This window comes from Alligator mississippiensis, chromosome 10 (assembly GCF_030867095.1).
Source record: "Alligator mississippiensis isolate rAllMis1 chromosome 10, rAllMis1, whole genome shotgun sequence".
NCBI lineage: Eukaryota > Metazoa > Chordata > Crocodylia > Alligatoridae > Alligator > Alligator mississippiensis.
Window position 1 is genome coordinate 40,054,628 of NC_081833.1, and position 24,918 is coordinate 40,079,545.

The 24,918-nt window shown below is 48.5% G+C and overlaps 1 protein-coding gene across 2 annotated transcripts in view; it reads left to right on the forward strand.

Annotated features, from left to right (window-relative positions):
* Window positions 1-24,918, forward strand: part of VAC14 (VAC14 component of PIKFYVE complex) — a 207,593-nt gene that overhangs the window by 44,605 nt on the left and 138,070 nt on the right. The window contains exons 11-13 of one of the 2 annotated variants that reach the window (XM_019497296.2): window positions 9,326-9,470; window positions 12,357-12,422; window positions 13,892-13,942. In XM_019497296.2, the coding sequence (XP_019352841.2) occupies window positions 9,326-9,470; window positions 12,357-12,422; window positions 13,892-13,942 (262 nt within the window). The remainder of the gene's footprint in view (window positions 1-9,325; window positions 9,471-12,356; window positions 12,423-13,891; window positions 13,943-24,918) is intronic. The other variant, XM_006262191.4, reaches the window with a different exon arrangement.

The following is a 24,918-nucleotide window of genomic DNA, read 5'->3' on the forward strand; positions in this document are numbered from 1 at the left end:
CTCCCAAATGGGTAACTTCTCCTCTTGATATTAAGGGTCGCTTGAGGCAAACAGGCAGGGAAGTGGGGAAGATGCTTCTCAGTTGAGTGGAGATTAGAGAGCTGGGTATGCCATGGGATTTGTATCTGAGCTACCCTAAGCTTTTTTAAACAGGAGACACAGGGCAGGTATTAGCAAGGGGTTTAACTGTCATTAAATCAGCTTCCCCACCCTGCGTAAGCCCAGATCTGTCTCAAAGCAGACATTATTGCGGGATTCACTTAATTTCCAGGGCGGAGAATGTTTTATAAACAACAGCTTGAAGCATTCTTGTTAGGGTGCTTGGCTATTCGGACTAGATGTTCACAGAGCATCAGGAATTATAGTGGCCAGGACATTTTCCTGGGTCTTTGTCATCCCACTTGCTGTTTTAGCTTAGATTCTTCAGGACTGGAGCTAGCTGAAAAGCAGGGTTTCTAGTTCAGAGGAAATGCTTCCTACTCCTGTTTCCCTCCCTGGAAATGTAGTTTCAGTTTGAATAGGTTTGAGACCAAACACTTCTAAAGTGACTCCTGTGCCAGGAGCTCCCAGGATCCTGCAGCTGCTCAGTGAGATTGATGTTCTTATCAGTTCCTGCAGGTGGCAGGTCCTTGGCAGTCCTGTTGTGCTGATTGATTTGGAGCCACAGATCTCAGGAGCCCACTTCTGTGTAAGCTTAGAGTCCCAGCTTTGCAGCAGGGAGCCTGGAAGCTGAGAGCTCCTGTTGCACCTGTGGTTCAGGGCTGCTAGGCCACTTGCTGGAGAGCTGGTAGCAGAGGTGGCTTTCCTGCACTCTGAAGCCCTCATCTGCACAGTAGACAACCTAGAAGCTCTGGTTTGCATATGCTTTGGGGGTCTCTTCCTCCCCTCCAGCCCCTAGACTGTGTGTGGGGACCTTGCCTGGGATGTGCTCTAGCAATGCAGCCACTTTGTGAGAAATCACAATTGGAAGGCACCCTGTCCTGACAGGGCAGGCTCTCAGCCCAGTGCTCTTTATCTGTCCTTGGACAGGGGTGTATATATATAGACCTGCTTTTCTCTGCTTTATTCCATGAGCCGTCCCTACTCTAATGTGCCCACAGCATGAACTGCTTCTGTCAGTGTATCTTTGGCACAGTGAGAACAGCATTAATCAACACTGGCCTGGCTTTAGCTCAGGTAGTAAAGCAGGTGCTGAGATAAAATAGAGCACCCAATGGCCAGGGTCTATCTTCCTCGCTTCTGATGCGAAAAAAGAAGAGTCCAGAAAACGAAGGTCCCAGGTATTATCATCCCATTCCTCAGAGCAAAAGACTCCCGGCCCCAATGTCCACCATCTGGCTTCTGTGAAGGGAAGAATGCCTATCCCCTTCACTGGGCCTAGGGAACTGGGGTGCTTCCCCAACTTTCCCTCCCTCCTCTCCCTCAGGATGGATGGGATGTCTTGGCTAATGCTGTTACAGAGTCCTTCAGGCATGGGATTAGAAACTGAAGAAATGTGGTGTGTGGAAGGGAGGGGGCTTTCAGGTGTGGCTAGAGAAGAGAAATGAAAAACTATGAAGAGTGCAGCTATTTCTTTAAGGCTACCCCATTTTGTGCATCTCAACTTTAGTGGAAAAACTCTTTGAATTGCTGGGGAAAGGGAGATTGCATCTGGAATGAATGCTCTTCCAGGGATTGCAGGCTTTCCTCCACCTGAAGTCTGTAATCAGTTGGTTTTAAACGGAAAAGTAAAACTTTAACTGAAAGTGTGGCAGAGATTGTGGTGACAGTTATTGGCTTGTATGTTCCTTTCTTTGTTTTCCTTGAAGATGACAAAATATGACCTGATTTAATACCATTGCTTAATACGGCCCCCTGATCCCCTGCTATGGGGTTGTTTCTTTTAAACTGAAGAGGAAACTCTGCAACCCAATAGCAGCCATAACTTTCTCATTTATTATGCTGTCAATCCCAAGGTACCCCAGAAAAAGCAGTTAAGCACTTAGCCCTAACTCTACTCCAAGAACTTAGTGCACATGTCCATCCCCTGCCTACTTAAGGATGAATATAGAAAGGCAAAATTAAAGGAACAGCTTAAAAAAGCCTTCTTATGACATTAGTGCAAGGCAGTTGGCAGAACATGAGAGAGCAGGGGGAAAACCTTCCTACTCAACACGAATGATTCCAGGAGAAGAAAATTGCACAATATTGTGTCCAAGTTGCTAAAGATACCATCCAAGAATGCAGAAAATGACAAGGTCTAAATGTTTGGGATATGGTTGTTGAGCATGTTCCTGTGGCAACAATGACACTACCCCAAAGCATATTGTTAAGAGTTCAAAACCTTTTTCACAGTAATTGCTGGCCTCTGTCAGCTGAAAAAGGATCCTAGCCACAGGTTCGCAGTAGCACTTGATAGTGATTTAGGACCATGCCTCTGTCTGGCTGCCAGAAGCATATTGAGACTTGTACTGAGCGCAGGGAGGATCTTGGTAAAAATGTGACACGTATTACAGATCTGTAGGCTCTACAGAGAGGACCTTATTTTGTAACTGCATTGACAGAGGTTTGGAGACATTTAGGAAGTCACCCTAGCTTCTAGTCTCTGGAAATCTTTCTTGACCTTATAGAACTGAAACACTGTTTGAGAGAAACTATAAAATCTCTCTCTTTTGGCTAAGGTGAATGATTCCCCAACCTTGTTGCTTGAGCCCAGAACAGAAAGAAGAGTTTGAGAGAGACTTGGGGGTCATCATTGACCACAAGATGAACATGAGCCTGCAATGCGATGCTGCGGCTAGTAAAGCGACCAAAACGCTGGCTTGCATCCATAGATGCTTCTCAAGCAAATCCTGGGACGTCATTCTCCCCCTGTACTCGGCCTTAGTGAGGCCGCAGCTGGAGTACTGTGTCCAGTTTTGGGCTCCACAATTCAAAAAGGATGTGGAGAAGCTTGAGAGAGTCCAGAGAAGAGCCACGCGCATGATCAGAGGTCAGGGAAGCAGACCCTACGATGACAGGCTGAGAGCCCTGGGGCTCTTTAGCCTGGAAAAGCGCAGGCTCAGGGGTGATCTGATGGCCACCTACAAGTTTATCAGGGGTGACCACCAGTATCTGGGGGAACGTTTGTTCACCAGAGCGCCCCAAGGGATGATGAGGTCGAATGGTCACAAACTACTACAAGATCGTTTCAGGCTGGACATAAGGAAGAATTTCTTTACTGTCTGAGCCCCCAAGGTCTGGAACAGCCTGCCACCGGAGGTGGTTCAAGCGCCTGCATTGAACACCTTCAAGATGAAACTGGATGCTTATCTTGCTGGGATCCTATGACCGCAACTGACTTCCTGCCCTTTGGGCGGGGGGCTGGACTCGATGATCTTCCGAGGTCCCTTCCAGCCGTAATGTCTATGAAATCTATGAAGCATGGCTGATGGAACATATTCCTAGGTTCTTCCCTTCAGTCATAATTGCTGAGAGAGGAAACCCAAATGTCTATTCCAGGTCCTTGAACCAAAATGGCTAAATATCTGTGCAAGTGAGATTGCTTTATATGGAATAGATCTACTCAAGACTTGGCCCATTTGAGACCTGTCCTCCCACTCCCCATCAATCATTTGTGGCTTTAGCACATTTGAATGGTACTGGGCTAGGTTCAAGGCAGGCAAGCAGAAATGTCGGATTATGAAGGCAGAATGTTAAGCGTAACTAGGTGGGACTGTTTCTGTGCCCTAGAGGTTGTACTTGCAACATTGCTACCTTTTTTTAATTTTAGAGGATGCATGGCCTTATGACTGAGGGCTAAACCTGCTTATGTGGCCAATTACTGGGCCCTGACCATCTGAGTCGGTAGCTTTTGCGCTAACAGAGCTGGGGGTTTTAACATAGGCAGTAGAGGATGATGTCTGTAGAACAGGTCCTACTGCAGATGACCCATTGCAGTGTATCTTTTATGTCAAAGGCACAGGGCTCTGTTCTGTGAGAGATTGTACATGTAAATGCTTGCGTCTTTTTTTTTGTCAGAGGTGGCATAGTGCCTCTCAGTCTTGAAAGTCCTGGCATTTTACAGCTGTAGTATCCAGAGTATTCCAACAGACTGCAATGCTGTTCCATTCTTTGGGCTTTCAGCAGGAGCACACTGCCTTTTCCTTGCTGGCCTGACATGGGGTATAGCTCTGAGTTTTGCTTCTAGTTTCAGCTTTTCCATCTGGTATGATATACTTCCATGTCCATGTAGTAGACTGGGGTGGCCAGCTCATGGCATGGGTGCCACAAGTGGCACAGGCAGCCTGTGGGTGGCATCCAGCAGATTGGGGAGGGGACAGGCAGGACGGGACATATAGGGCAGCAAACAGAATGCAAAACAATAAATTGGGCCTGGAACACAGAGCAGGGGAGCAGAAAGCAGAGCAGCCCATCAAGAAAGGGAGAAGAATTGGCATGGCACTTGAAGAGTATGGGGCTAGCTTGTGACATGCCTGCCAAAACAGCTGTCCCCAACTGTAGTAGATGGTCAGCAGCTTAGGGGAAAATTCAGATAAGTGGTCCTATGATGTGCGCTTTTACAATTGTGTGTTGTCCCTGGGGCCTACAAATGTCACTTTCTGTAATCGGAGTGTCTCACTGCGTGCTGATCTGCTGTGGAGGAGAGCAGGTAGGGAAAGAAAGTTGTTGCTACGTGGCAGCCAGCATGTCAGTTACTACATTTAGACATAAAGGCATTCTGTCTCATGGCACAGAGCTAAAATACCATGACTGTTTATATAGTATTGTAAATGCATGTGGTACTGAACTGCAGACATCAGATGCAAGTCCACGCCCAAAGTATTGACAGCTTAAAACTGAGGAACAAGCTGTGCTGCAAAATGGCATGCAGCAGCTGGAGAACTTTGAGGCAGGAGCTTTTGAACAGAAGGTTGAAGTGATAATTTTTTTTTTTTTGGTCACCACCCCTGCGCGCCCTCCCCCCCGAACATCCTAGGTAGGACACAGAGCATGAATGAAGAGGAGCTTGATGGAGCATAACAAATGGGGAACAGCATCGGAGGTAGCATGGGCACTAAGGAGCACAGTTGACAGTCCAAAGGTCACAAGTTCAACACCATAGCAGAAGTGCTCATGGCGCAGCCCTGTCAGATTCCAACAAATTTGTGAATTGTACTAAATACCTTGTCACAAGGACATGAAACAGGAAGGAAGCAGCATGCTGCTTCCTGAGCTTTCCAGATGCCCCGGTATAAAATCTAGTAACTGCCATTATACAGTCTGCTTGGTCTCCTGGTTGTGTTAAATGGAGCAATTGACCACACTCCTGCTATGTTCTTAATGTAATACAGAACATATAAGGGCACAATTTGGGATCTATAATCCATTGCATTTTGCTGGGATTGCAATGGCGTCATTAAGGCACCACAGAAATGAAGAGCACTTCCTACTCCATTCGCTCTTTAACTGTAAACAGAAATGTGGCTGGGGCGTTTTCATTGCAAACAAAATGGAAGCTCTTCCTACTGTTCCTCGAGAAGGAAGTGACAGCTACTCTGGGCATCCATCTCGTTTAAGAGCCTGGGGAATCCGCTTGCTTTTCCTTTCACAGACTGACAGGTACACACCACAACTAGCAGCAGTAGGCAGTCTGGCTGGCAGTGGAGGGAAGTATAGGAGTGAATGACCTTGGAGACTGAGCTCCATTCCCATTGCTAGTGGGTGCTGGCAGGGCCTTGCTTGGGGAAGCTTGGCCTGGCACTTCCCTGGCTGCTCCTGTGGATGAATAAAAAGCGCCAGTCTCCAGGGCTGTCAGCTCTGGCACATCTCACCAGTGCTAAACTTGCAAGAGAATGTTCTTGCATTAATAGAGTATCCACACAGGATGTGCCAGCACTGTAAAGCATTCGAGCAGGTCTAAATCTAGGGTAGTGTGTTACGTGAAAGTAATTGCGTCCGACATCTTCCCTGATGTGTCACTGCTGAGCTCCTGCATCGTAGACAAGGAAGCTTCTATTAAAGCAGTGCTGTTGTTGCTCTTATGAAGCTTCTGTTCTCGCCTGGCTGGCGATTAAGAGAGATGCATGGCCCAGACCCTTGTGGGTCTCTGTAAACATGATTTGCTGATCTCCCTCCTGTTATCCAAAGGCCACTGTAGACACGTACAGGCCTACTATGGATCGGGATTAAAAAACAATTGCTCTGCTATAGATGAAATGAGGACACCATGAGAAATAGACTGCCAGCAGTATCCACCCAGACTTCCGTGAAAGGCTGTGAGCCTGACCCTTTCCGGTAGGGCTCAGCACCTACAGCTCCTACTAACTGAAAAGTAGAGTGTTTAGCACCTTTGGAAATACTTTCCACCACCGCCTTTGTCTCCAGGTAACATCTCCCGAGAACTTTAGCTCAGACTTCTCTGCTTCCATTTCTTTGGGTAAAATGAACAATGGCTGCTTGTTCTAGAGAGGGGCCTGAGATTAGAGTAGTGTAAATAAGGTGCAAAAGCTGCTTGCAGCCATGGGGGGGCGGGGGGGGGGGCGGGGCGGGAAGGAAAAACCCCAACAAAAAATTTGCTTTACCGGAAGCAGCAGTGCATTAGTTCGACCTGGCTCCACAGCATCTGTATAGATTGGGCATTTTGGCAGGGCTTTTTGGCACTTTTATCTAAAGCTGATTCAATCAACTATTAGATAAGTGCTAAAAAAGCCCCACTAAAGCACCTGATCTACACAAATGCTGCAGATCTGGGTCGAACTAATGCGCTGCCTCTTCTGGGCATGCACTGGACTCAGCATGGAAGCACACCAAGTTTAAAGTAAAGCACAGTTTGTTTGGTTGTTTTTTTTCCATGTCTGCAAGCAACCTAAGCATCTTCCCTATCCCACTTTTCTTTTCAGCCTTCTCTCTGGGAATGCTTAATGCCCATTTAAAATGGGAAATATGGAGATAGTGCTATTCTTCAGTAATGTGAGCATTTTTGTGGTGGAAGTGAAGCAGTGTCTCCTTGTGGTTTAAAGAGCAGGTGTTCTTTTCATCTGGGCAGATTTGGCAGGAAAGGGATTGAGCTGAATGAAAATTAACTGAGTTTTGTATAGAAAACATTTTAACTTTAGTTTTATTAGGAATCTGATCAAAAATCTTGTTTTCCCTTTTAAATTTAGATGACAATCTCCCACTTTTGGGAGATCTGGACCCCAATATGTACTCCTTTCTAGAACAGAAAATAGAGCAGATGGGTCCTTCTTCTTGATGGTTAAAATACTGGATAAGTTGGCTAGTGGCTATGGCCTCTAACATCAAAGCTAAACTCGTTCAAAAACTTGAAACAAAATAAAAAGGCCCAAACATCTGTTATACGTGGTAGATCAAATAACTGAATATTCATATAGCCATTAAGGGGCAAGGTAGCCTCTTTTCTTCCTCATAATGTGTGTCCAGGGGAAGATCAAACCCTTAATAGCAACTGCATTCAAAAACCATGCAGAGGGATTTTGCATAAAACTACATTTGAAGAAATTCCTGCAAATTAGATATAATCACAGGAGTTCAGAACAAATTCAGGGTATCTCCGTCACATAGGTAGGGCAGTTGACACCTACCTCTTAGGCATTTGTTGAGCCATCTTTCCTTGAATGCAAAATTCATTCCCAGTTAGCGACACTTTCCTCCACCCATGAAACCCTGCCAGCCCCAGCAGATAAGGTTGGTGGTTAGCTTCCCCAAGCAGTAGCTTGTACAGCTCGATTTAAGCCAGGCAGCATGGAGATTAGCTCCTGCAGCTCCCTGCAGGTAAGTTTGTGAGATGCAGGGCATGGTACAGGCGATATGTCAGGGGAACATGGGCGGGTACATGCCCCCCCAGACTTGTACACCCACAGTGGGCAGAGGGCTGCAGCTTGGCCAGATCGGCATGGGTAGGATCTAGCGCAAGAAGACGGCACTGGGCAATGAGACTTGTGGCTGCCATCACCGCCGGGATCTCTGTACCACGCACGCTGCTGGAGGGACGACTCTTCCCCTCACCTCTTTCTACTGCTAGCTGGTCTCCTCAGACTGTGGCTCTATCCTGCCACCATGGCCCAGCTGCTGCTGCTGCTCCTCTCAGGTCCTGCCTCTACCCCAGAAGGGAGGTAGGGTGGCAGGCTGTGCAGATGGCCTAAGGGAGTTGGAGGTGTTGACTAGGCCAAGGTGATGAGGAAGAGCCACGGCCCAGTGTACGAGTGGCTGTCAGGAGGAGGAGGTAAGGGGAGCACGGCCCCTCCCACCCATTACTCTTTGCACCACTGGCAGCACAGCTGACACAGGGTTCCTGCCTGTGGCAGTGGCAGCAACAAGTCTTGGCACCCTGTGCCAAGTCCCACCAGCTAGACTGCAGAGGCAGCTCCTGCCCAGACTAGGCTGCAGCCCTGTGCCTGCTGTGGGTGCACAAATGGAGCGGCACATACCACCCCCCCCATACCCCCCCAACACACACCCTACCCCACACGCTGTAGGGCTGGGGCCCGGGGCAAGCAAGTTTGGAGTTAGGGGCACCAGCAGGGCTGAGGGGTGGGTTGGGAGTGAGGGGCACCAGCAGGGCCAAGGGGCTCTGAGTTGGGTGTGAGAGACCCTGACAATTTGTATTGTGCAAATTGCACAATGATGAATGTTACTTGGGAGTAATGGAGGGCCTCATGTTGATATTGCTGTTAATGTTTTCCTGTTGTTAATTGTGTCTAAAATTAAGACTGTTGAGTTGCTTTAACTTGTCATGTGTAATAAATATTTTGGGGCCAAAATACTTGCATGTTTTCTACGTAAACTATTTACTGGGTTGGGACTGACCATCGATGTTTACTAATGCATCCTGGTACAACAAAGGTTGAGAAGAACCACTGGACTAGATGACTTCCTGAGGTCCCTTCTAACCCTAATTTTCTGTTTCTATGATCAGTCTCATGCTAAATTCAGATTAGCAGACCAAGGTTTTATTGGTATAATAATCTGTATATTACATGCTAATCTTATTCCACTGCCTTCCTTCCCTCCTACACTTGGTGCAGTAGGAGACAGATTTGCTGTGGACAAACTCAGTGGCTATGCTTCATACTTCTGCATGTAACTCTGCAGGACAAAAGCACAGGTTGTCAGGTTCAGAGGGGGTACTTGATATCTGGAAGAAAGAACATTGGGGTCAGGCTGCTGGCCTGGCTTGGAGCAGGAAGGAAGGAAGATTGCAGGCCTTTTGGGGCAGGGACTGTGTTCATTCTGTACAAATGTCTAGTCTCCAGCACAGTGGGGTTGTGGTCCATGACTGGGTCTCGTAGGTGCTGTGGACATACAAATAAGAAGTCATCTGTGTTTCTGTCTTTTTTTCCTACAGTTCTGACAAAGTACAGGTGACGCTTAACCTTGATGGAATAGTTCAGGTGCTGGACTATCACCTTCATGACACGTCCATTGGGATGATGACCAGAATTGCAGTTCTGAAATGGCTCTATCATTTGTACATCAAGACTCCTCGTAAAGTAAGTGTGGAGTTTGCTTAGTCAATGATGCAAAAGCCTGTTGCCAGCTTCAGTCTAGTTCCTGGTGAACGCTTAAGTCCCTTTTGCATAGCTGGTGTGTAATCCCTGCTTAGCTCACTGACTGCCATTCTTTGCAGTCTCAGCCAGGACTGAAGCTGGGGGTGGGGAGGGGCACTGAGCATTACATTGTAGAGGTGAGATGTATTGGCTGGGTTCTGCTGTGGAGACCATGGCTATTATAGCAAGATTCTGCAGTAGTCAGTTAGGGCCAGACTCGAACTGTAGTCAGGCTTTTGAGGCGTGATGCTGGATATGGGGACGAGGCCATAGGTATAAGTGGGGAGCTGGAAGACTGATAGTGCTATGCAAGAAGTGCTGTGTACTTAGCTTTTGTCAGAGCCATCATTCTCAGTGCATTCATCACCCTAAGATATATGAGCAGTCATGGGCCTTTTAGTTTTTTTCTAAAAGTACAGTAAGCCCAGCTGGGCTGCACAACATTAAAAGGCCAATGAAGCTGGAAAAAGCTGTGCATGAAGACCTGAGCAATGCATCTTTGTTCCAAATGAGCCAGTCTTCTTGTGGGACAGAGCCTCTGCTCTGCTTCTAAACTGACTTCCCAGGTTTCCACTTGCTTGGAAGTCAGTATATGTGTTCTTCAGCCAGTCATCGCACGTGCCCTGGCCATTCAGGTTCTGTCTTTTCCTACCTTCATTGGTGGGAGAGGGTGGCCACAGAACTCCCCAAATGAGCACCACTCCACTGTGGGCACTGGACCGCTAGGGAAGTCCTTCTGGAGAAAACCTCAGTGCAAAGGGGGTTGGTGCTGATCTGGGAAGACCTGTGCTGACTGCCCTTTTCAGCAGTTGTGTTCTCCAGGGCTCTTCTGTAAAGACTGAAGGTTTGGACTCCAGTGAGACCAAGTGATGCAGTAGGCATATGTAGGTTCTGTGTTATCAGGGCCCAAAACCATGTGCTAAAAGCATCTGTATTGCTTATGTACCATGCTTGGGAGCATCTCCATGAAGCACACACTTCCTACTTGCTGTTCCTCCACACTTGTCAGATCTCAGAAATGAGGTGGTGTAAGCATGTCCATACAGTCCCCTCCCTGAACAGAGTATAGTCCTATGTGTACCAGCAGGGCTGTAGTGAACATATTCACTGTTAACATGTGTGCATTTATGTACACCAGTCTTAACTTAAGCTTTTAAGAATGTTCGGGAGAGGAGAGGGAAGAAGCTTGTTTGGCCTTTATAGACTGATGTTGTTTCAAGCACATGTGAAGGGGAAAGCCCCCTTTCCCCTCCAGGTGTAGCCTTGCCACTCCCCAAATGTAGTCCAATCTGTGTGGGCCGGGCCCCGATCCCGCCCTCGTCGCCATGTGCGGCGGTGATTCCGAACCCATTCTGGCCGCCATGGGCAAGCCAGGAGCGAACCGGGGTCGTACTGGACCAGTCTTCGGTGCACATACGGGCTGTGGCCAGCAGCCCGGGCACGCGGGGCTGGAGAGAACTGCGGGGCGGTTTAGCGCACGCGAGTTAGAATTAGTTACGGAGGTGTAATGGTTGATTGAAAAGATTATTTACTTACACCCGAAGATGGTATTGGTGTAGGCTGGACAGGTTTCCAGGCACAGGTCCCGCTTGAACCCTCGTTGGAGGACTCTGACAAATCGATTGCTCCCACGGAGTTTGCTAGGCTCCGCGGGTCCGGTAAAGTTGGGTTCGAAAAGTTTCCCCGGAGTTACTTAGGCTCCACGGGTCCGAAGTTACAGGAAAGGGATACGTCTAGGATTGTGCTCGGCGACGGGGAGAGGCGAGAAGCGAAAGCTCCGTAAGCTCGGTTCTATTGCCTCTATTGCCTGCTTAGGGGAGGCGCGTCGGGTCCGCGAGGGTCCGCAGCGCTTGGAGATCTTCACACAGAATCTCTCTCTCTTCCTCCCTCCTCCAGCTTGGGTGGAAACTACCCAAGCCTTTTGTATGGCTAGCAAGCCAATCGCTAGCCACCACGCGTGCCTAAATTAGGAATTGGACAATAACGTGGCGCGAATCCTAATACAAATGGCGGGAACTTCTTTACAGCGTGTATCACTACAATGCAAGAAAGAGATGCACACTGCAAAGAAGCTGCAATCCGGCGGGAAATCCCCTGTTGCACCAGAGTTCTCTCTTGCAGCAGAGAACTCTACCGTGCAAAGAAAGCGACAAATTGGCGGGAAATAATTTAGCGATGCCGAAGCGCGCACACAAACAAAAAATCACAACTTTGGGTTGTGACACAATCCTTGTGGAGCACTTTGGCAAATTCTCTGGTGGGAGCAGCTGCCTTTTGCACATCAGGTCCTGTTAACCATAAGCCTAACTAGAAGGGAGGTGGAAGCTGATAGAAGGCACACTGGCAGCAGCTTCTCGTGGTAAGAGGCTTTAAAAATCACTCCTCCTCCACACACACCCCTCCATTCCCCACCCTTGCTGTCTTCCAAAAACTACTTGAGCTGTCATAAAGACCCCCTCTTTATGTCTTTCCTGGTCTTCCCTCTTGGAGAGGGTAGCAAACTGCTGTTCTTGCCTCATGCTAAAAATTTGCTTTCTAATCACACAGGTATTTAATCAGCTCAGCAGGCCAGTAACCATGTGTCCTTCTGGGATTGTACATATTTTCCTATTAAGTTTGCTACTGATACATTCAGCAGAGCCATCTGTGTTTCATTATCAACTTCAAAGGGCTTGCTAGCTAGCTTAGATAGTGGGGAATTTTCCAGGTAAAAATGGAAGACTCCTGTAAAGCGGCAGTAACATGCCGCATTAATGTCCAGCTATCTGAGAGGGTGAGGGAGGCTCCAGCCTTTTAGTGACTTCATGTGTCTTGTCTTTCTGTTTTCAGATGTTCCGGCACACGGACAGCCTCTTCCCCATTTTGCTTCGAACGCTGTCAGATGAATCAGATGAAGTGAGTTTGCCACTTCATGCAGAAGTCCTTTTAAATGTCCTTGCCAGTTGTCAGACTGTCATCTGAACTCTGGGTTAGCCTCTGCCAGTACAGATGGGTGGGAAAGCATTAGCATGTTGTATCAGCTCCTCAGTGGAGCCTTATCACCATCAGCACAGAAGAGTATAATATCCTTTTTGGTTTCAAAGAGTTTTGTGTGACCCTATCCGGTGTCATCTCTTTAGCTTACATACAATCAACTCAAACTTGTGGCTGGCTTCCAGTTCCACTGACTGCCATTCATACCTCTACCTTCAATGTGTAAACTTTTTAACCTCAATGGGCTGGTAACCCTAACCCTAAGAGCTAAATGCCAATACAGCCTCTTGTTCCTGGCAGGCCATCATGGAAGGGCATGAGGGTCACCACTGCTCTCATTCCCATTCTGCTCCATATGTGCATAGGAGAGGAGACAGAGTCACCTTGCCACAAGGTTGACGATATCCTGGAAGCCTCCACCTACTTGTTTGTCAGTCAGCTCTTAGACTCAGCTTTCATGTGTCATGGCTTTTTGTCTTTTTACAGCACCAAAGTAGGTGCATTTGCAGCAGATCCTGTTGTTAGTGCAGACCAGGAAGCATAACTTTTATTGTGAAATAGGCACTCTTTATTGTACTGCAGGGTAGGAGTATAGTTTTGCCCTCATCCAGCTAGTTTTTAGTATAAACTGCAGTACCTCACCTAGTCTGTAACTTGACAGCAAACTAGCTCACTTGAATTAGTTAACCCATTGTAAAGATGGTTACAGCTCAGGCAGTGAAGTCCTAGCCTGCCTGCAGTACCTGGAACTTTGTGGCTACAGTGTTACCGAGATTCATGTGACCCAGACTCCAGGTTTTGTTTTCTTTAGCTTCTTTCAGTGTCCTCTGACTTAGAAATCAGACGCTACCTCATAGTCTGTGTCAACATGCTTGTGAGGGATCATCTTAGCAGCGCTGCTGGACATGACTGCTTCGCTAACAGCAATGGGGTGGGAAGGCTTGGTTAAACAATGTTGTGTGGGCTGGCAATGCTAAGTTTTTGTCAAGGTGATGCGAGAGGAGGGAGTTGATTGAGGGGGTGGGGGGTTGTGGATCTGCTCTTGCCTTGTCACATGAATAGCTGGTGTTTTGACTTGACCTGTTGCAGTTTTGCAGTTGAGGCTCTTGGCTTGTGGGGTTATGCAGCACAAGTGAATCTATGCTGTAGTATGTCTTATTAGGAATGGAATAAAACAGCTTGGTGGTACATCTAGTGGTCAAAACAGGACCATGAATTGGTTTTGTGGACTTGATTGCTGGTTCTGAAGCTGACACTTTAAGATGACAGGAAAGGCACTTCACTGACCCTTTCCTGTGAATTTTACTTCTAAAGGGGGGTGTGCATGGATTTCAGCTCTTATGATGCACTTTGAGGTATTTGGATGAACATTTACGTTTATCTCCTTACAGTTCTGCTTGAGCTACTTTGGCTGCAAAGTTGGTCACTCAGCACCTCCTGATGTGAGTGAGTGTTTGAGGTTTCACCTGCCTGGTTTTTGCTCTGGAAATCTGTAAGCCAGAGATGCCACAGTGAGCCAAAAATAGGAACACTCTTCTAAGAGAAAAATGCATGTCCCCAATGTTGGCCTCTGTGCCTTGGGCTCAGCATTTCAGCTGTCTCTGCTGCTTCCCCAGACTGCCTTTGGCTGTTTTTGTCTCTTTGTTTCCTCTTCTGTCACCTCCCTATACCACACTTCCCTTTCGCATTTTACATGCCCTAACATTTGTCTCCTTAACCCCATACATCAACTGAGTGTCTAAGTTTAACCTTGGCTGTTCTCAGTTCTGCCACCTCACTCCTTGGCACCTATTGGCATCAAGTGCTGCTAGTACTTTAACTTTTGATGCTAGCATTAACCTGGTATGAGATGCGTAGTGCATACATCTCTGCAGGTAGTCCTTGTGCAGCTATAGGCCAGGCTTTCCCAGCGGGTTAAAAAATTATTCAGTATCTGATTTGGTTTCCTTGCCCCAGCCCCACATCAATCCTTGCTTAAGGAGATTGTTGAGAGAGGGGAAGAGACCTAAACAGCAAGGAAGAGGCTGCCACTTCCAAAAGCCAGTGCCTGCATGGCTGTTTTCTGTGCTCTGCTGCTTAAGATGCAAATGCTTTTGAACTCTTTGGGAAGCACGTATCTGCCTTTGCAATGTCCTAGAAAACCTGCATCTTGCAGATAGACTCTGGCTTGGCAGGAGATTGCAATGAGTCATGTTGCAATTACTCTGCTTATTACTGTTTTAGAAAAGCAGCACAGAAAGGACGCTGGTGATGCATTTCCTCTGTATGACACAACTGGGCAGGTCAAAAGTAATTTTAAGCTGGTTTATTTAATCCACTCTATTTACTTAAATCTTTTTTTCAGAAATCCATAGAAGATCCACTCCACTAAATATTGCTGCTCAGCTGGTGCTCAGCTTTGCTTGCTTCCTTCTGCAGAGCAAATGTGAATGATCAAAATAGCAGTACTTTGGGACCAGTTGTTTTGGAGCTTGTAAGGGGCATGAAATGGTGAATTGCAACTGCAGTGACTGCTAGGTTTGAAGGCTGAGAGGTGTTTCTGACACTGGTTGGTTATGTGTAGGGGATGAGGGCAGGTTTTCTTTAGGTTTTCTCCTGCCTTGGCCAAATCTCAGCAGCTAGAACTTGGCTGTAGACTATAGGCCTTCTTACAGAGCACATAGTACCTAACTGGGTTTTGGGTGGAGGTTTCTTATAAGTAGGGATGATGGCCAGTTTTTTCTGCCCCTGTATTAATGTCCACTTCTCCAGGGTGGCATTTGGGATAGGACCTTGCCACTTTAAGGCTTTGTACACACTGTGTTGCAGCATAACTTTCACATTCCAGCTTTGCTCTGCCTAGAAGCCTCCTTATTCTTCCTATTTTCCGCCATTCAGCCAGACTGCCTCTCTGGGGGAGCTTTCCTGTACTAGAGCGTAAGGTACTAGAGTCCAGCTTGCTCTGCAATGTCACTTCTTGTGGGATTAAGCATGCCCGTGAGCAGACAGCAGTACCAGCCACAGGTACTCTAGCACAGTTGGGCGGTTAGAAATTGTCCTTTTAACACGCCTCCAAGCTGTATTGCAGTGATTGTCCCTTGCCATGCTGAAGTCAAAGTAGTATCTGGCTTCTCAGGCCTAGCATGATCTCAGTAGCACACCTGGATGCCAGCCTGAATCCCCACATACATCCTAATGTAAGATTGTCCTTTCATGTCATCTTCCTGCAGCTCAGTCTTCCTGAGGTGCAAGTCTGTCTACGCTGTTTTCAAGCAGTTTGTTCCAGAGCAAGAAAAGGACCGCAAATAATGAGAGCCTGGGATAGGAGCAGATCATTTTCCCAGTATGTTCTTCAGCTCCCTTACAAGTTCTCAGTGCAGTTTGAAGAACAGGATTGCTGTCCCAGAGACTCCATTCTAAGCAGAAAGTAGTGTTTGCTGATCCACATCTACCTGCTGACTCAGTCTCCCCCTCCCTACATAGTTCTCTGGCTTCTGTCTAAGTAAATTCTAGTTAGTATTTAGAGAGAAGGTGCAGCAGGGAAAAGTAAGCTGGAGTGAATTTGGACTAGGCAACTCTGCTTTTGGGAACTCTACTAGTAGCAGGTACAGTAGCAAGCTGTCAGAAAAAGACCTTGATTTAAAATGTCCATTCAGTCTTGCCATTGTGGTTTCACTAGTTTGATGCAAAATTTCTTGGGAGGGGAATGCTTTTCCTTGCATTTCTGTTCTGGTTCAAGTTCAGTTTTTATCATCACTTCAGGATGATGTTCCGATCAAAATGTACCCAAAATATTGCTGGCAGGGGAGAGACTACCTCTTGCAGGATCCAGGACTAAAAGATTTCCCCTGTAGATCAGCTTAGGTTCCAAAGAAGATCCAGTGTCAGCAGCACAAATAGTGCAGCCTTGTGCCAGTGCATGGGTACCTGAAAGTGAATCACTGCAAACTTTAAATCAGGGGTATTAAATTCACTGTCGGCCCCAGGCCACATCCAGATCACAGAGGCTTCTTGCAGGCCAGATTCAGCCTGTAGTGTGGAGCAATGGCGGTGGCTCCTGTGACTGTATGGGGGCAAGTAGCTGCTTGTCATGGCAGGGGGTGTGCAAGCAGCAGCAGGCAGCGACAGAATAACCACAACTGTTTCATGACCCTCACTCTGCATAGCAAGGAGTGGTTTGGGGCTGCAGCAAGGAAACCAAATCAGATACAAATTCAGCCGAATCCGAATCTGAAGATATTCTGAAAATAGTGCCAGCAGGAGCAGCTGGGGAAGCAGCCAGATGAGCCCTGGCTTGAACTGGCAGCCCCGGGAGAAGCTGCAGCTCATCCAGCTGTCGCCGCCCCGCCCCCCAGGGGTGAGGCAGGCAGTGCTGGCAGCCCCAAGAGATGCCGCAGGGGCTGGGGGCAATGATTGAGGGCTGAGGGAACAAATAAGGGCTTCCCCCTAGCTCTTGGTTCAAATCCCCCCAGCCTCTGCGACTTCTCCTGGGGCTGCCAGCAATGCCTGCCTCGCCCTGGTGGTGGGGCAGCTGTGGGGGCTGATGGCTAAAGCTCCCACTAGCACTGCCTAGTGCCTGCCTGTACAGTCTATGGCCAAATCTCTCTGAATCGATTCAGGGGCTTCTGATTCCATTTGGAGAGAATGTGTCTCCCAATTCAGTTCGGATTTGGAGATTTGGCTGCTGAATCAGGCCTAAGCTCCTCAGAATCGAATCAGCTACTGAAGCTTTGCACAGCCCTAATACTTAATAACTTTTCAATCTGCTGGGAAAGCCTGGCCTGTAGGTGCATCAGGACCACTTGCAGAGAAGTATGCACTAGACATCTCACATTGGGTTAGAGTACTACCAGCGCTTGATGCCAATGCCAATATATGCCCAGGGGAGAGGTGTCAGAACCAGTAATGGCCTATGCCAGATTTATGGATACTTGGCTGATGTATGGGGTTAAAGAGACAAATGCTAGGAGATGTAAGAATGGGAAAGGGAAGGGTGGTACCGAGAGAGGTGGCGGAAGAGGAAACAAAGAGACAAAAACAGTCTTGGGAAGGAGAGCATTTAGAAAGAGAGAGAGAGGAAATGCTGCAGCCTGAACACCACGCCAAGCACTGGGAAGCAACAGGAGGAGAGAACTGAAATGCTGACCCGAAGGGCCATGTCCACCAGGACTCCAGGGCCCTGCATTCTGCAGTGGGCCCATCCACTACACCCAGCAGGCCAGATGCAGTGCACAGGCTGTATTTTTGACACCCCTGATTTAAACCGATGCATTTCAGTATCAAACTCATAAAAGGAAATGTTAGAGTAAGAAGGTATATCTGGTTTAAGGTATGGTTCTTCAGTTTAAATAAGTTATTGCCAACACCTAGGTAAAGAAATCCTGTAGAAGTGAACAAAACATTTCAACTCCTTTTCATAGATTTCATAGATTTCTAGAGTTGGAAGAGACCTGGTAGATCATCAGGTCCAACCCCCTGCTCTAGGCAGGAAAGAGCACTAGGGTTAGGTAACCCCAGCCAGATGCCTGTCTAATGTCCTCCTGAACACCTCCAGGGTTGGGGAAAGCACCACCTCCCTTGGAAGCCCATTCCATATTTTGGCAACCCTTACTGTAAATAATTTCTTCCTTATGTCCAATCTAAATCTGTTCTCCTTCACTTTGTGGCCATTATTCCTGGTAACCCTGAGGGGCGCCCTGGTAAACAGAGTGTCCCCTATTTCCTGCTGGCCCCCCCCCATGAGTTTGTAGGCAGCCACAAGATCGCCTCTCAGCCTTCTCTTGCAGAGGCTGAAGAAATTCAGATCCCTCGGTCTGTCTTCATAGAGTTAACCTGCAGGCCCTCCTCTGAACCCTCTCAAGGTTGTCCACATCCCTCTTGAAGTGTGGCACCCACAACTGGATACAGTACTCCATCTGTAGCCTCACCAGTGCTGCATAGAGGGGAATTATCACTTCCTTAGACCTCCTTGTGATACTCCTGCTGATGCAAGAAAGAGTGGAGTTAGCCTTGTTTATTATCTTGTCACACTGCTGACTCATGTTCATTTTTGAGTCAGCCAGGACTCCAAGATCTCTTTCCACTGTTGTGGTGCTCAGAATGGTACCCCACAATCTATAGGTGTGTTGGAAATTCTTTCTCCCCAGGTGCAACACCTTGCATTTATCCTTGTTGAATTGCATCCTATTCTGATCTGCCCCCTTCCCCAGTCTGTCCAAATCTGCCTGAATTCACTCCCGGCCCTCCAGTGTGTTTACTGTGCCCCATAGTTTAGTGTCATCTGTGAATTTGGACACTGTTTTCAAAACCTTTGTCCAAATCGCTGATGAAGATATTAAACAGTACTAGTCCAAGGACAGAGCCTTGGGGGGCACCACTGCCCACATCCCTCCAGGGAAAAACCGATCCATCCACCACCAGTCTCTGGGTGCATCCCATAAGCCAGTTTTTCATCCACCTGACTGTGGAAAAAATCTACATCGCAGCTAATCAGTTTGCTCATAAGAATTGGGTGCGACACTGTGTCAAAAGCCTTTTTTTAAAATCCTGGTAAATAATATCATAGATTCATATAAGTAGGGTCAGAAGGGACCTTGTAGATCATCAAGTCCAACCCCCTGCCCTGGGTAGGAGAGAGAACCAGGCTCAAATGACCCCAGCCAGGTAGATGTCAAGCCTCCTCTTAGATCCCCAGGGTAGGAGCCATCACCACTTCCCTTGGAAGTTGGTTCCAGATCCTAGCCACCCTGACTGTGAACTAGTGCCTTTGGATGTCTAGTCTAAACCTACTCTCTAACAATTTGTGGCTGTTATTCCTTGTTACCCTAGGGGACGCTAGGGGGAACAGGGTCTCTCCCAAACCCTGCTGGTCCCCCCTAGTGAGTTTATAGACGGCCACCAGGTCCCCCCTCAGCCTTCTCTTGCGAAGGCTGAACAGGTTAAGGTTCTGTAGCCTCTTTGTAGGGTCTGCCCTGCTGTCCCCGGAGCGTGCGGGTGGCCCTCCTCTGAACTCTCTCAATGCTCTCCACATCCCTCCTGAAGTGCGGTGCCCAGAACTGAACACAGTACAAACTCATCGGGGGGGGGCCAGCAGGAAATGGGGGACACTCTGTTTACCAGGGCGCCCCTCAGGATTACCAGGAATAATGGCCACAACACTGAACACAGTATCTACTTCCTCCCCTGCATCTAACCACTTTGTGACCCAGTCATAAAAACAGACCAGGTTACTCGGGCAGGATCTGCCTGCTATAAACCCATGCTGGTTGCCCTTCACCATTGTGTTACCTGCTGGTCCCCTGCAAATGTGATCCTTTATGATTTTTTTAAGGTCTTGCTGAGACTAGAGGTGAAGCTAACTGGCCTATAATTACCCAGGTCCTCCTTCCCCCCCGTTCTTGAAGATAGGGAGCATGTTGGCCCTTTTCTAGTCCTCTGGGACCTGTCCCAAGTGCCACAAGCGCTCAAACAGCTGAGCCAGTGGTTCTGCTTTGTCATCGGCCAATTCCTTTAGTACCCTTGGGTGAAGATCATCAGGGCCTGCCGACTTAAATACATCCAACCCTTCCAAGTGCCCCTGCGCTAGGTCAGTGCTGACCGTTGGTGGATTGGTATTACTCTCTGTGGCAGAAGGCCACCTCTGTTTCTCCTCAAAAACTCCTGCTCTGTGACAACTTGGTTAAGATGGGGCCGTGCAGAGGGTACACACCTTACCCTATCTCTTTAGGAAACCTGAGCTGGATATATTTCTGAGGGAGGGGGGAAACCTGCTCCCTCTGTCTCTGTGACTGGCATCACATACTTGGGTGAGGGACTTGGGTTCCCTGGGGAGCTAGGAACTGCCAGTTTGCCCAGCAACTAGTAATGCATTTCAAACTGGTTGGCTGACAGCCAACAGGTGCTGGCCTCCGTTGGACCAAGTAAATGAGGTCATAAGGGCTATATAAGTTAAGGACTGCCCAGGAGGAGGGGGCAGCAGCCATGAGGAAAACTCAGAGAGAGAAAAGAGTTGGACCATCTGAAACTTGCTCTCTCTCTCTCTCTCTCTCAAAACTCATGATCAAGGAACTGCCTGCCTCCAGGCCTGAGATCTAACTACATATATAGCTTGTAGTAATTTAGGTGCACGATCAAAGGCTACCCAGCCATGCCAGTTTGCTCTATGGGATTTCTCTGATATTGCTGTACCCTATTCTAACGCTACCCCTTGTAACCAATAAAGTTCTTTGTACCTAGCATGGGAGACTTATTGGGTGTGTGTCTAGATTATGCCTTGGGGTCTCCTTGGTTTGGCTGACTATGGGAGACTTATGCCTCTAACTGAGGGAAGCATCCCAAGTTCCTGAAGTGAATCAAGTACCCTTGAGGGCTACAAGGCCTGTGTTTTCCAGGGTGCACAGAGCCAGAACCAAGCCCATCCCTGGGTGGTGGCAGTGTTACCCGCAGGCTAGCGGGTGTACTCCAGGAAGAGGGCTGGCCAGACGTGAGGCGCCCCCAGGGAGGCACTCAGAGCCTGGAAAGTGGTCTGGCACAGTGAGGTGGGTGGCTCAACGCAGGAGCGCCCCCTACTGGCCTGCCACACTCTCACTACACACTAAAGACTCATTGGGAGGTGCATTTGTATCAGTGTTTAGGAAAACAGAAGGAAAGACGTTTATTTAAGAGCTCTGATTTTTCCATTCTATCAGTTATGAGTTGCCCTAGTCCATTCTGTAGCGGCCCTATGTTACCCTGCGCCTTCTTCCTGCTCCCCATGTACTTAAAGAAGGATTTTTTGTTATCCTTAATCTTGTTGCCAACTTGGCTTCCCTGCAAGCGCGAGCAAAGTAGGTATACTCCTCCTTGGTGGCTGCTCCCTGCTTCTACCACCTGTAGGCCACTTTTTTCCTCTGAAGGCTCTCCTGGATTTTCCTGCTCAGCCAAGAAGGTTTCTTGGCTCTTTTGCTTCCCTTTGCGTGTACTGGGATGGTGTCCCTCTGTGCCTGTAGGACAGGGTTGGGCAAAATATGGCCTGCAGGCTAGATCCAGCCCGCAAGGCCATTCTATCCAGCCCATGGGGCCCCTAAAAAAATTTAGAAAATTAATATGTATCTGCCCTTGGTTCCTGTCAAAAGTGACAGGAACCGGGGCAGTAGGACCCAGGGCAAGCCCAGCAGGCTCCCATAACAGCAGGGCCTGCCCAGCCCTGCCGCTGTCCCCCCCTCCCCCCCAGCTGGAAGCCCTAGCAGGGACTTCTGGCCTGGGACCACATGGCTGCCCTGCACCAGAACCTCAGGTAAGGCGGGGGGGAAGGGCAGGGGAGGACCCCGGGTAGGGAAGGAGTCCGGGCAAAAGCTGAGCGCAGGGGTGGGGAAAAGCGGCCACCATTGCCTCTGGGCCACCCAGCATGCAAGCTTTGGGCGGCCAGCGGCAGCCAACACTGCCCGGCGCAGTAAGTGTGGGGGGCTGCTGCTGCCACACGCAGCCCCAACAGGCAAGCCCAGAGCCAGCACAGAGCCCAGGTTGGCAGCAGGGCGTGTTACAAGCTGGTGCTGAGTGTGGGGAAAAGCACCCCCTCACTTGCCCCGTGGCCAGCACCCTGCACTGTAGCCGCTTCTAGCCTGCCTGCTCTGGACAGCCCCGTGCGGGCTGTGAGCACCTGCAGCAGGGATCGCCGGCCATGGGGTGGGTAAGGAGCCACCTTTCCCTGCACTCAGCACTAGCTTTTTCCCTGCCGGCGAGCAGGGGGTTGGGAGCTGTGCGCTGCCCCCCGCCTGTACCACAGGGCTGGGGGGCACTGGGAGTAAGCAGCTGCGGAAGCCAGCGGGAGCACGGGGCCTGCACCGGTGTCCTGGGGCTAGTGCCGGCAGATCCCAGCTGGCAAGGACTCTGCGGAGCCAGGCCAGCTCCCCCCTCTCCCTGCTGGTGCAGCCCAGCTCAGCAGACCCCTGCCAGCCTGTGCCCTGCTTTGGGCCCCACCGGTGCTGGCCCTGGGATATTGATCCCAAGTTGGTGACCAGGGGGCGGGGCACCTGTCAAGGGGCGGGGCCCTTGACAGCCTGCCAGAATTTTCAGGCAGAGGGCTGCTTACCCATAATTGCCCACCCCTGCTGTAAAATCAGTCCCTTGAGGGACTCCCACCCTTCTGTTGTAATGCCAAATCCTCACTCACCTGAGCAGATAGTTCAGCAGCCTACATATGTTGCACATGCCATATATGCCTTTACTTAAATTCCTTGTAGAAAATCCAAAGCAGCTATGATTACATTCCTAATTGCTTGGTAGCATCCTGTTTGTTTTAAATTACGTGATCAGGTGAATGTGGCAGATGGATACGGATCTGCTGCAAAATAATTTTGTAACAACGGCATTGTTTGGGTTTCTTATTTCATGCAGTGACTCCAGATTACATTTGCTTACCTTCCTAGGCAAGGTTGGTTGTTCCTTAAGAACCTGCATTATGGCTACCCATTTCACCAGGTACCTGTCTGACTTGACCTCTTACATTCTTCTTTTCCCCCACCTTTTCTGCTCTCCCCTACTTTTCTGCCCTTTGTCTCCCTGATTTCCGATGATTTCCTTCTTCGATAGCCTTTTTCTTGCCTTGTATTATTACCACTGTAATGGTTCCCTTTGGCCCTTTTTTTCCCAGCCTTTCCCCACTTTACCTTTTGTTTCTCCTTTTTATCTATTTATATTTTCAGTATGTTCTCTCACACTTGTAGCTTCTCTCATTCTTGTTTTCCTGATATCCAACTCTTTTTTTCTCTTTCACTGATAGCCTTTCTTCTACCTTGTATTCTATCACTGTAATGTCTCCCTTTTTAGCCTCCCCCCCACTTTCTTCCCCTCCCCTCTCTGCTTCACTTTTTGTCTTTCTAACTTCTACTTATTTACATTCTCACTGACCCCCTGCCGCACTTAACTGCTCTCATTCCTTGGAGTCTCAGAACAGCATAGACTCCCTATACCTTAAGAAAGGTGACTACACCCGAAAGCTTGCCAAGAACTTTTTTCCAACTACAGTAAAAGTTCCGTTATCTGGCGCCTTACAAGCCGGCACGCTCTGTTAACTGGCATGCTGGCTTGTAAGGCAAAGTGAAACTGAAAGTACCCACCATGGCACTTCTGGCTTCTCGGAGCCCCCACAGCCTGGGGCAAAGCAGCCTGTGCTGCCGAGCCCCAACAGCCTGGGGACATAACAGGTCCACCTCCCTGTGCCGCGGGGCTCACAGGGCCTGCGGGAGGGGTGGCAACGCCCAGGATGCGGCGGGAGAAGCAGTGGCTCGAACAGGCAAGGGCACCTGTTCGGGCCACTCAATCATTCCCTGGGGATGCCGGATAACAGAGCTTTTACTGTACTCAGCTGGTTTAATAAAAGATATCACATCTACTCAAAGAACCTTGCCTGAGCATGTTCTTAGACCACCAGGGCTACAACCAAAAACCCAGCATTATGGCTTGAGACTTTTTATGTAGCTTTTTCCCTACCACTCATTCCCTGCTGTCCAATGCATAATCATGCAATGACAGTTTTGCAGTTTGTAACTTTAGTTGGGTCAATATTTGATACCTTAGATGAGAACGATTTCTGCTCCTTTAGCTGTATATTACAAGCCATAAGATCTGAATGAGAGAGTCCATATTTCTGTGTTCACCTTTCTTACAACCACGTTACACTCTCTTCTGCATGTCCTTTATGGCATCTGCTGACGTGAGCTGTTGCTCTCAAAAGCTTATGCATCTCTGATTGCAGTTAATCTGTGAAATGCAACTATATTCTGCCTTCTGCCTGACCTTTTTTTTTGTGGAAGTTTCCTTGCTTCTGGGAGCGTTAAGACAATGTAGCGAGTACAAAGTACCCTCCATAAGAGGTGTGAGCTACTGAGAGTGGGTGTCCTATTCCTGTTGTGGTGTTGGACAAGGCAAATTAATGTCTGATTTTGCTCTTGTAAGATCTGGAGTATACCTACCAAATACAGCTGTTGGAGCACTTATATTCAGATGGCTTTTAGCCTGAGAAGTATACTAAATGCTAAGTGACACATTCATCACCATGATGTCAAGCCTGTTGAGCAGACATGATCACTGAAGAGGTTTGTCTTTAAGGGATGTTGCTGGTATTACATGAGGACTAACCTGCTCCAGTTGGATAAAGAAAATGTAGCCCAGGCAGTATTTATCTTTTGGGTTGGTAGTTGCTGGGGTTTACCTATGGCAGGGGTGGGCAATTATTTCAGGTGGAGGGCCACTTACTGAGTTTTGGCAAGCTGTCGAGGGCCACATGGCTAGCCCTGCCCCTTGACAGGTGCCCCACACCCTGGTCACCATCTTGTGAGTGGAAGAACTGCCCTCTAACCCCTGACCTTTGCCACCAGAAGTCCCTCCCCTTGCCCCCAGAAGTACTCCTTTCAGCAAGGGGTTTTGCCATCTTGGAACCAGAAGAATACCAAATTATATT